This window comes from Rhinopithecus roxellana, chromosome 8 (assembly GCF_007565055.1).
Source record: "Rhinopithecus roxellana isolate Shanxi Qingling chromosome 8, ASM756505v1, whole genome shotgun sequence".
NCBI classification, from domain to species: Eukaryota; Metazoa; Chordata; class Mammalia; order Primates; family Cercopithecidae; genus Rhinopithecus; species Rhinopithecus roxellana.
Genome location: NC_044556.1, coordinates 61,066,773 through 61,079,465, shown reverse-complemented (window position 1 = coordinate 61,079,465; position 12,693 = coordinate 61,066,773). Strand labels below are relative to the sequence as shown.

Below are 12,693 nucleotides of genomic sequence, written 5' to 3'. Positions count from 1 at the left end.
CTTTCTTTCTTCTTTCTTTCTCTCTCTCTCTCTCTCTCTCTCTCTCTCTCTCTCTTCTTTCTTTCTTTCTTTCTTTCTTTCTTTCTTTCTTCTTTCTTTCTTTCTTTCTTTCTTTCTTTCTTTCTTTCTTTCTTTCTTTCTTTCTTTCTTTCCCTCCCTCCCCTCTCTCCCATTCCTCCCTTCCTTCCTTCCTTCCTTCCTTCCTTCCTTCCTTCCTTCCTTCCTTCCTTCCTCCCTCCCTTCCTTCCTTCCTTCCTTCTGTCCCAAGTTTTTCTGGCTCAAGTTATTCTTAAGAATGTTTCTATTTTACTCTTCATGCTAGACCCTGTACTTTAGTCAGGTTGTTTGGCTGCTTTACAGTGGTCATATAATTAACAAGTCTTAACTTTATCTTCAGATTGAGATATCAGCATTATATTTTCAATGGACAGTCAATTGTCAGTGAATCACAGTACTTTTCAATTTAATAAAATCTAAATTCCTCATAACCATGTTGTGAAAATATGCAGAAAAAAATTTGGCTGGGCGTGGTGGCTCACGCCTGTAATCCCAGCACTTTGGGAGGCCAAGGCAGGTGGATCATAAGGTCAGAAGATTGAGACCATCCTGGCAAACATGGTGAAACCCTGTCTCTACTAAAAATACAAAAAAAAATTAACCAGGTGTGGTGGCGGGTGCCTGTAGTCCCAGCTTCTCGGGAGGCTGAGGCAGGAGAATGGCATGAACCTGGGAGGTGATGGAGCTTGCAGTGAGCAGAGATCATGCCACTGCACTCCAGCCTGGGTGACAGAGCGAGACTCCATCTCAAAAAAAAAAAAAAAAGAAAAAAATAATTAAATATACTTGTGTGAGTACAATAGATATATATCGAAGTGTATCCTATATGAGTGCAAACTGGCTGCAGTTTCTTTAAAATAGTCATTTAAAGAAAAAGAATTGCCAGGTAAATCACAGAATATAAATTTCTCTTGACTTGTAAAACTTGAATTACTAGTGCCATCTGAATGATTCTTCTGAAGCTAGATAGAGTAGTCTCTCCTTACGTGTGAAAGTAAAAGGCTGCGTTAGTCCCTCTTATTCATGTGGGACATGTTCTAGGCTCCCCAGTAGATTCTTGAAACGATTAATAGTTTAAAACCCAAGTAGACTATGTTTTTCCACCTGATAACTTGGAAGACTACTAAGTAACTAACAGGCAGGTAGTATAAACTATGGATACACTAGACAAGAAAGGATTCATGCTCTGGGGAGAATGGAGCTGAATGGCATAGGATTTTGTCACACTACCCAGAACACCTTTTTTTATTGCTAAGTATTATTTCATTGTATCATGTATCACAGTCTGTTAATCCATTCACTTGTTGAAGGCCATTTGCATTGTTTTTGGCATTTGTGAATCATGCTGGTAAGAAAAATATTCATCTACAGTTTTTATATAAACACAAATTTATTCATCATGGATACATATCTAGGAGTGGGTTTGTTGGGTAAATGGTGTGTGTGTGTGTGTGTGTGTGTGTGTGTGTGTGTTTTCTTATTATCATACTTTAAGTTCTGGGATACATGTGCAGAATGTGCGGTTTGTTGCATAGGTATACATGTGCCATGGTGTTTTGCTGCACCCATCAACCAACCCATCATCTAGGTTGTAAACATCACATGTATTAGCTATTTGTCCTAATGCTATCTTTCCTCTTTCCCCCCACACCTCAACAAGCCCTGGTATGTGATATTCCCCTCCCTGTGTCCACGGGTTTTCATTGATCAACTCCCACTTATGAGTGAGAATATGTGGTGTTTTGTTTTCTGTTCCTGTGTTAGTTTGCTAAGGATAATGTTTCCAGCTTCGTCCCTGTCCCTGCAAAGGACACTAACTCATTCAATTTATGGCTGCATAGTATTCCATGGTGTATATGTGCTACATTTTCTTTATCCAATCTATCATTGATGGGCATTTGGGTTGGTTCTAAGTCTTTGTTACTGTAAATAATGCTGCGATAAACATATGTTTGCAAGTGTCTTTATAGTAGAATGATTTATAATCCTTTGGGTATATACCCAGTAATGAGATTGCTGGGTCAAATGGTATTTCTGGTTCTAGATCCTTGACGAGTTGCCACACTGTCTTCCACTATGGTTGAAGTAATTTACACTCTCACCAACAGAGTAAAAGTGTTCCTATTTCTCCACATCCTCACCAGCACCTGTTGTTTCCAGATGTTTTAATGATTGGCATTCTTACTGGCATGAATTGGTTTCTCATTGTGGTTTTGATTTGCATTTCTCTAATGACCAGTGATGATGAGCTTGTTTTCATGTGTTTGTTGACTGCATAAATGTCTTCTTTTGAGAAGTGTCTGTTCATATCCTGTGCCTACTTTTGGATGGGGTTGTTTGTTTTTCTCTGATAAATTTGTTTAAGTTCCTTGTAGATTGTTGATATTAGACCTCTGTCAGATGGATAGATTGCAAAAATTTTCTCCCATTCTGTAGACTGCCTCTTCACTTTGATGATAGTTTATTTTGCTGTGCAGAAGCTCTTTAGTTTAATTAGATCCCATTTGTCAATTTTGGCTTTTGTTTCCATAGCTTTTGGTGTTTCAGTCATGAAGTCTTTGCCCATGCCTATGTCCTGAATAGTACTGCCTAGGTTTTCTTCTAGGGTTTTTATGATTTTAGGTCTTACATTTAAGCCTTTAATCCGTCATGAGTTAATTTTTGTATTAGGTGTAAGGGAAGGATCCAGTTTCAGTTTTCTGCATATGGCTAGCCAATTTTCCCTGCACCATTTATTCGATAGAGAATCTTTTCCCTAGTTGCATGTTTTTGTCAGGTTTGTTGAAGAGCATATGGTTGTAGGTGTGTGGTGTTGTTTCTGAGGCCTCTGCTCTGTCCCATTGGTCTATATATCTGTTTTGGTACAAATACCATGTTATTTTGGTTACTGTGGTCTTGTAGTGTAGTTTGAAATCAGGTAGCGTGATCCCTCAGCTTTGTGCTTTTTGATTAGGATTTTCTTGGCTATATGGGACATTTTTTTGACTTCATATGAAGTTTAAAGTAGTTTTCTTAGTTCTGTGAAGAAAGATAATGATAGCTAGATGGGAATAGAACTGAATGTATCAACTACTTTGGGCAATATGACCATTTTCACGATGTTGATTCTTCCTATCCATGAGGATGGAATGTTTTTCTATTTATTTGGGCCCTCTCTTATTTCCTCGAGAAGTGGTTTGTAGTTCTCCTTGAAGAGGTCTTTCACATCTGTTGTAAGTTGTATTTCTAGGTATTTTTTGTTTGTTTGTTCGCTCATGATTTGGCTTTCTGTTTGTCTTTATTGATGTATAGGAATGCTTGTGATTTTTGCACATTGACTTTGTATCCTGAGACTTTCCTGAAGTTACTTATCAGCTCAAGAAGTTTCTGGGCTGGGACGATGGGGATTTCTAAATATGCCATCATGTCATCTGCAAATAGAGACAACTTGACTTCCTCTTCCTATTTGAATACCTTTTATTTCTTTCTCTTGCTTAATTGCCCGGTCCAGAACTTCCAATACTATGTCAATAATAGACAGATCGATGAGACAGAAAATTAATAAGGATATTCCAGATTTGAACTCAACTCTGGACCAAGCAGACCTAATAGACATCTACAGAACTCTCCACCACAAGTCAACAGAATATACATTCTTCTCGGCACCACATAGAACTTACTCTAAAATAAGCCACATAATTGGAAATAAAACATTCCTCAGCAAATGCAAAAGAACGAAAATCTTAACAAACAGTCTCTCAGACCAGAGTGTAATCAGATTAGAAATCAGGATTAAGAAACTCATTCAAAACTACACAACTACATGGAAACTGAACAACCTGCTACTGAATGACTACTGGGTAAATAATGGAAATACTGCAGAAGTAAATAAGTTCCTTGAGACCAACAAGAAGACAGACACAACATACCAGAATATCTGGGACACAGCTAAAGCAGTGTTTAGAGGAAAATTTATAGCACTAAATGCCCATATCAGAAAGTGGGAAAGATCTAAAATCGACACCCTAACACCTCAATTAAAAGAATTAGAGAAGCAAGAGCAAACAAATTCAAAAGCTAGCAGAAGACAAGAAATAACTGAGATCAGAGCAGACCTGAGGGAGATAGAGACACGAAAAACCCTTCAAAAAATCAACGCATCCAGAAGCTGTTTTTTTGAAAAGATTAATAAAGTACACTACTAGCCATACTAATAAAGAAGAAAAGAGAGAAGAATCAAATAGACACAATAAAAGTGATAAAGAGGGTATCCCCACTGATCCCAGAGAAATACAAACTACCATCAGAGAATACTATAAACACCTCTACACAAATAAACTATAAAATCTGTAAGAAATGGAAAAATTCCTGAACACATACACACTCCCAACACTAAAGCAGAAAGAAGTCGAAACCCTGAATGACCAAACACAAGTTCTGAAATTGAGGCAGTAATTAATAGCCTACCAACCAAAAATAGCCCAGGACCAGATGGATTCACAGCCAAATTCTACCAGAGGTACAAAGAGGAGTTGGTACCATTCCTTTGGAAATTATTTCAAACAATAGAAAAAGGACTCCTCCTTAACTCATTTTATGAGGCCAACATTATCCTGATATCAAAACCTGGCAGAGACACAACAGAAAAAGAAAATTTCAGTCTAATATCCCTGCTTATTCACCATGAGCAAGTTGGCATTATCTCTGTGATGCAAGGCTTTTTTAGCATACACAAATCAATAAATGTAATCCATCTCATAAACAGAACCCATGACAAAAAAACCACATAATTATCTCAATAGATGCAGAAAAGGCCTTCAATAAAATTCAACACCCTTCATGGTAAAAACACTCAATAAACAAGGTATTGATGGAACATGTCTCAAAATAATAAGAGCTATATTTTAAAAACCCACAGCAAATATCATACTAAATATGTGTGTTTATTTTTATAAGAAATAAACAAACTGTTTTCCTGAGTGATCATATGTTCTAGCTTCACATACTCAGTGTATGCGAATTCCAATTGTTTCTCAACCTTGCCAGCCTTTGAGATAGTGTTTTTTTTTCCCATTAAATTATCCATTCTAATATGTGTGTGATAGTATTGCATTCCCTAGTGACTGATGCTGCTTAGCGTCTTCTGTGTACTTATTTACCATCTATGTACCTCCTTTAGTGAATACTGTCTAAATTTTGCCCACTTTTCATTGAGTTGTTTCTTCCATTACTGAATTTTGAGACTACATAATATATTGTGGCTACAAGTCCTTCAATGAGTAAATATTCTGCAAATATTTTTCTTGCATCTGTAGCTTTACTTTTCTTTCCCCTAACAGTCCCTTTCAATGAGCAAAAATATGTAATTTTGATGTTATCAAATTTTTCATTTATAGATTATGCTCTTTGTGTCACTTAAAATTTCCTTGCCTAAACCAGGGACATATTCAGTTCTAGAAGTTAACATTTTACACTTAGCTATATGACCAATTTTGAGTTAATTTTTGTATGAGGTATGAGGAATACGTAGAGGGTTATTATTTTGCATTTGGATGCCTTACTGTTCCAGTATCACTTATTTAAAAGACTATGTTTTCTTTATTGAATTGTCTTTGCTCCTTTTTAAAATTGAAAACATCCTTGTCTTGTTATATGTATTTATGTTTGTGGAGGGGATCCCTGAGGAAATTACCAGTGGAAGAAATTACTAACTCAGGAAACTCTTCCTGTTTGGTCAGTCACATTCAGTTAGTCCTGAAGGAGTTGCTAGTGGAATCTCAGCAAGCCTAACTCAGGGTAACCGTCTGCTCTTCAATCTTTCCCAGGGTTCACCCACTGAACTCCTGATCGAAGGTCATCCCTCTCCAGCTTGAGTGGATCAAAGATGACAAGGGCCAATGGAACCAAGTTTGAGCCTTGCCAGGTCAATACTTGGGTCCTGAGTATGGTGACTAGTATCTGTGTTTTGTTGTGTGTGTATTATTCCAGCCAGAATGGGAAACGCTAATTCAGTTCCTCCAGGCAGTCCAACGGGGCTGGTGGCTTTGAGATTATTAAACTCTTTCTCTGCTGCAAACCCCACTGTTTCAGTGTATTGTTCTGTTGCTGTGCAGCAAGCATACAAATCTGACAATCTCGTAACTAATTGTGGCAAGTCAGGTAGAGGGCACTCTCCTTGAGGGCATTTACTCACAGCCTAGTGCCCCCTTGCTACTGGGGCAGACCCAGAGATGAGCCCTAGCGACTTCTCAGTTCTGATGAGCTAAGGGCTGTCCCTTAGTTCTCCCCAAGTAACCCACAGTGCAACACTGATTGGCTACATCTTCCAAAATTGAAAGACCTTTGTCTATCATTTCGTGAAACAAAAAAAAGATTATCTTATTTTTTAGCATAGCTTGACTTTAATACTCACTGGGTTTCAGAGAACGGTGGCCCCTGCATGGTTCTCATGCTTAGAGTACCATCCTGTAGCTAGATTTGTTTTATAAGAAGGAAGAGGAATGAGATGAAATCCCCTATGTATAATGTTTTATGTTGCTTTGGAAAAGTGAAACAATGTAGAAAAAGGTAAAATCATGATAAAGCAAGAAATTAAAAACTGTTTGGACTGATTTACAAGAAAAAGATGATGATGCTATGGTGGTTCAGTTAAAGGAACCTATGACTTCCCCTCCTCCACCTTATGGGGGAGCTGCAGCAGCACTACTGGCACCTCTCCAGAGTCCCCACCACCAAAAAGTCACAAATCCAGGGCAACAGGTATGATCTCTGCTTCTTATTCCCAACAGGGGACTCCATTTAGCCAGGGTGTCACTCTGGTTCAGAGAGGCAGTTTCCTCATAACAACTGCTTATAGGAGGTGTTGCTGCCACAGGTCAGCCTATAGGATTTATACTGGTTTATTCTCTGTTCTCCACTTCCAACCTACTTAATTAGAAAACTAATATGACTGTTTACTGAGAAGATCTAAAGTTTACAGAAGTAACAGGATTGAAAAAAATATATATAAAGATCCAAAGTATATGGAGAATCTATTCTCCTCTGTATTTGCCACCCACAACCCTACTTGAGCAGATACTCAAAATTTGCTCAATATTTTGTTGAGTTCAGAGAAGCAAAGTATGGTTTTAGATAAAACTAAGGAAAAGGCTGATCTTATTCACACTGACTCTCCCAGTAATCCAGTAAGGGCAACTGCTCAGATTGCAGTTCCCACCTCTGACCTGGGATGAAATATAAATACTGCAGATAGATTTAACCTCAAACATAATCAAGACTGCATTTTGATCAGCCTCTGGAAGTGAGTGCCCAAGCAAATCAGCCTCAATAAGATCCAGGAGATCAAGCAGAAGCCTAATGAGGGTTGCTTTGGAATTCTTAGAAAAAGTCTTTGAAGCTTTCAGGCAATAAATGGATATTGACCCAGAAGCCCCAGAAAATTTAATGATAGCTAACATGATGTTTATCCAACAAAGTGCCCCAGCTATGCAGAGAAAGTTACAAAATGTAGCTGAGGCTTTGGACATGTTTGTGTCTCAATTAGTGAAGATTGGTTTTAATGTATTTACTGATCACAAAACATAAGGAATAATGAACAGGCGAGCGAGCTGACTTGTTAGCTGTAACTCTGACCCTAGTAGTCCCTGGACCACAACAAGGGCTGCCATCAGACACTCCATCTATGGTAGGACCACCTGGGCCCCCAAAAGTCAATAAAAAGGCATATCCCATTGCAGGTCCTAAGCAGTGTCCTTACTGCAACAGGGGGGACACTGAAAGGAAAATTGCCCACGCCTTACAAAGCCTAATGTTAAACAGAGTCAGCCTTCTGCCCACCGAATGCCTGGGATAGCTGGGGAGCTTGAGAGAGATACTGAAGAAAAAGACCAGAAACGGTGGTATCCAGGGACTTTCTCCTGACCCAAACAACACCCTCCATATTTCCCATATGGGACTCCAGATCCTGATGATGGTGAGAAATCAGCTTCTGGACTTTCTAGTAGACATGGTGTCTCCTATTTGGTGTTAAATATCTGGTTGTCTAAACTTTCCTCAGAAACTATGAAGGTGACTGAAATCTCGGAAAAACTTCTGATGAGGTCATTCCTCCAAATTTTGGATTGTCAACTAGAGCAAGATCATTTAAAGCAGAGTTTTTTGGCTGTGTGAGGTGGCTCACTTCTGTAATCCCAGCAATTTGAGGCTGAGGTGGGTGGATCATGAGGTGAGGAGATCGAGACCATCCTGATCGTCTTGGCTAACACAGTGAAATGCCATCTCTGCTAAAAATACAAGAAATTAACTGGGCATGGTGTTAGGCATTCGTAGTCCCAGCTACTTGGGAGGCTGAGGCAGGAGAATGGAGTGAACCTGGGAGGCAGAGCTTGCAGTGAGCCAAGATCATGCCACTGCACTCTAGCCTGGGGGACAGAGCAAGACTCTGTATCAAACAAACAAACAAAAAGCAGAGTTTTTCTGTACATCTGCCAATGTCCTATCCCTTTGTTGGGGCAAGTCCTTTTTTTTTTTTTTTTTTTTTTTGAGACAGAGTCTTGCTCTGTCACCCAGGCTAGAGTGCAGTGGCACGATCTCGGCTCATTGCAACCTCTGCCTCACGGGCTCAAGGAATTCTGCCTTAGCCTCCCGAGTAGCTGTGATTACAGGTGTGTGCCACCACGGCTAGCTAATTTTTGTATTTTTAGTAGAGACGGGGTTTCACCATGTTGGCCTGGCTGGTCTCAAACTCCTGACATCAAGTAATCTGCCTCACTTGACCTCCTAAAGTGCTAGGAGATGTGATTACAGGTGTGAGCTACCATCCCCGGCCTGTTGGGGCAAGTACTCTTAACCAAACTAAATGCTAAGATTACTTTTTCTCTGAGGATGATTGCACATCCAGGTGCTTTCAGACCAAGTATGTGTTCTGCAGGTCACATTACTACAACTGGAGATCCTTGAAAGTGCCTGCAGCCTTGAAGAGATACTCCAAAACGTTAATCCAGAAGCATGGGCAGATGGGAGGCCAGGGAAAAAAAAACTGCATCTCCAGTGCAAGCCAAGTTTTGTGCAGGGGTAACCCTGTCAAATCTAAAACAGTGTCCTTTGAGAGAAAAGGCATAGCAATGCATTTAGCCTCTGCTAATGGCCTTCCTGCAATACAGGAAGAATTCTTCATTTCCCATGAAATATACCTGTCTTGCCAGGACAAAGAAATGGGACTGAGGAATATTGGTTTGTACAGGATTTGAGGGCTACTAGCCAAATTTTCAAAACCATTTATCTGGTGATACCCAATGCTTATACATTATTCATGACTTTAACCAGTGAGTTGTACTTGTGTTCAGTCTTGGATCTGAAGGATGCCTTCATCTGTGTTCCCCTGAGTCCAGAGTCCCATGTAGTGTTTGTCTTTGAATAGGAAGACTGACGCCAAAGTTAAATGGTGGTATTGTTGGACAGTGCTTCCTCAAGTCTTCAAAACCTCACTAACCATCTGGGGGAAGTACATGCTAAGGAGTTTTTGGACCTTCGGTTGAAAAATGAGACTTTGCTTACATATGTTGATGGCATGTTAGTAGCCGGCACAACTAAGGCAAATTGACCAGACTACTATACTGACTTTACATTTTTTGTCTGGATGAGGATCCAGAGTATCCAAGAAAAAAGCACAAATCTTGAAACCCTCAGTTACATATCTTAGGTTTGAACTTTCTCAGGAGCAGAGCAATCTGCTTTTGGACTGGAGAGAAGCTCTTGTCAAGGTGGCCAGATTCAGGACATGGCAGCAGTTGTGAGGGGTTTTTAGGTATGGCTGGATGTTGCCATGTTTCATTTTCTTATTTTGGGCTGATAGCAAAATGTCCCTATGAAGCCCTAAGACCAGACACTTGACTTCTAGAATGGACTAAGGAATGTCAAAAGGCCTTTCTAACCATTAAATATAAATTATTAATGGACCTGACTACTGGGACTGCCTGAACTAAGAAAGCCATTTAATTTGTTCATACATGAGAGAGAAGGGGTGGGTTTAGGAGTACTAACCCAAGACTTGGGGGATATCATGAGACCTGTAGCCTACTTTTCAAAACAGCTGGACATTGTTATGATGGGTTGGACTTCTTGTCTCTGAGCCATTGGCACCCTTGTGATCTTCTCCAGGAGGCAGAAGAGTTCACTTTGGGTTAACCTAGCACAGTACACACCCCACACTGTGTATGCTATTTGTTGGAACAGAAGTGGAGCTACTGATTTACTTCTAGAAGAATGAATAGATATCAGGCCATCCTCCTGGATAATCCTAGTGTTACTTTGAGAGCCGTTTCTACTCTAATTCCTGCTAAATATACCTATACATGATTGTATATAAATTATTGAGCAAGTGTGTTCTATTCAACCAGACATGACCAAAATTCCCTTTAAAAACCTGGACTTAGAAATATTTACTGAGGAAAGCAACCTTATGAACCACGGACAACAGAAGGCTGAGTATGCTATGGTAACCCTGTGACAGATGCTAGATGCAGAGACACTCCTTTGAGGTTCATCAGCACAGAAGGCAGAACTTAGAGTCCTAATCAGGGCATCCCAACTAGGTAAAGACTCCTGAGTCACCTATTACTCTGCTTCCAGGTATGTTTTTATTGTTGTCCATGCTTATGGGGCTATTTGGAAAGAAAGGGGACTCCTAACCTTTAATGATTAAAAAAAAAATAAGCATGCTAAAGAAATCTTAGCCTGGCTAAAGGCAGTCTTGGTACCCAAGAAAGTAGCTATAATACACAACCCTGGACATCAGTGGATGGAGAATTTGGTAGCAAGAAAAAAAATCACTAGGCAGACCAGGCCACTAAAAGGGTGACCAGAGAAAAAAAACGCCCAAAGCTTTGCTAGTGCCATTAATCCCTGAAATAAACTTCAGCCTAAAGTCCATACCTATTTGGAAGAAGATCTAAAATCACTCGTTGAGGCTTTGACTCCAATCAAAGAACCCAAACTGAGTAGATATGTAACACAGAAGAAAAGGTTCTAGTACCCAAGTATCTTATGACAGGTATCATCAAAGACATACATGATACCACACAGTATGGCAGGCATGCCACCCTTCGACTGATCCAGGACTACGTCTTTGGGACACACTTAAAGAAGATGATCCAAAAGATAATTTTTAAATACCTACTTTGTGTCCAGAACTTAAGACTGGTCTTCCACCCCAAGTACCAGGGATTTAAGCAAGAGGTTCAAGGCTAATAGAGGACTGGCAAATTGATTATACTGTGATGTCAAGGGTTGCAGAAAATTTTAAATACTTGTTTGTATTCGTACATATATTTTCAAGATAAATGAAAGCATTCCCCTGCAAGACCAAGAGAATGTCTGAGGTTATGAAAGCCTTGGTAGAGAAGATTATCCTCAGGTTTAGATGGCCTGTCTTCCTCCAGTGTGAATATATTGCAACTTTTGTAGCCTAGGACACCATGTATTCCAGGTTCTCTGCATAATCTGGAATCTTCATACAGTCCGGAGACTGAAGTCTACCGAAAAAACTGAAAAGATAAATCATACTATAAAAAACAAAACAAACTTTAGCTAAGATTTGCCAATAAACTAACAGCCTGGAATAACATTCTGTTCATTGCTCTGCTCAGAGTAAGGTTGGCCCCCAACAGTGAGCTTAAATTAAGCCCTTTATAAATTTTATATGGGAGATCATTCTTCTGTTCTCTTCTCAGACTAAGGAATGCCAATAATGTACACATAAAGAAATTAGATATTATCAAATATGCACAATCTTTAGCTTGCACTTTAATTGCTATTAATGAGTTTGCGGTTCCAGCAGATTGTGGTATCCAGCTGACATTCTCTTTCATCGCCTCCAACCCAGAGACTGGGTTCTGCTCAAGACCAGGAAAACTCAACATCCTGAGGACCATTTAAAAACACAGTGAGACCGGGCGCGTGGCTCAAGCCTGTAATCCCAGCACTTTGGGAGGCCAAGACGGGTGGATCACAAGGTCAGGAGATCGAGACCATCCTGGCGAACACAGTGAAACCCCGTCTCTACTAAAAATACAAAAATCTAGCCGGGCGAGGTGGCGGGCGCCTGTAGTCCCAGCTACTTGGGAGGCTGAGGCAGGAGAATGGTGGGAACCCAGGAGGCGGAGCTTGCAGTGAGCTGAGATCTGGCCAGGGCACTCCAGCCTGGGTGACAGAGCAAGACTCCGCCTCAAAAAAAAAAAAAAAAAAAAAAAAAAAAAAAGACAGTGAAAGAGGCCATGCAAAGCATGACTGGTGACTCATTTCTCTGTTCAGCTTGAAGGACTTAGACCCTGGATTCACCACAGCCATATAAAACCCACCCCACGAGACACTAGAGCTATCAATAAATGTAGAGACGCCACTTCAACTTCAGAGACTCTCTCAACCCTATTTGAATGGAAAAGTAAATCCTTTGATGGGCTTCAAATATCTTTTGAAGAAAAATATCAGATAAATAACTAACTTTAATGAAATTAGACAAAACACATGTCCTCTTGACTACTACAATAGTTACTTTGAGCATAATAGGAATTTTTGTTATTATAATTATTTTATATGGAAAGGTGAGATAACTTCATGTCTGTTCCCTGCCTTACTGAATGCTTAACCCATATATTTACT

At 39.8% G+C, this 12,693-nt stretch overlaps 1 protein-coding gene across 2 annotated transcripts in view; it reads left to right on the top strand.

Annotated features, from left to right (window-relative positions):
• Positions 1-12,693, top strand: part of CFH (complement factor H) — a 133,408-nt gene that overhangs the window by 54,358 nt on the left and 66,357 nt on the right. The window contains exon 10 of one of the 2 annotated variants that reach the window (XM_010365680.2): positions 5,862-6,112. The exons of the other annotated variant lie outside the window; for it this stretch is intronic. Coding sequence (XP_010363982.2) covers positions 5,862-5,875 — 14 coding nt within the window. The 3' untranslated portion in view covers positions 5,876-6,112. Of the gene's footprint in view, positions 1-5,861; positions 6,113-12,693 lie in introns of those variants that run through there. 2 annotated transcript variants of the gene reach the window in all.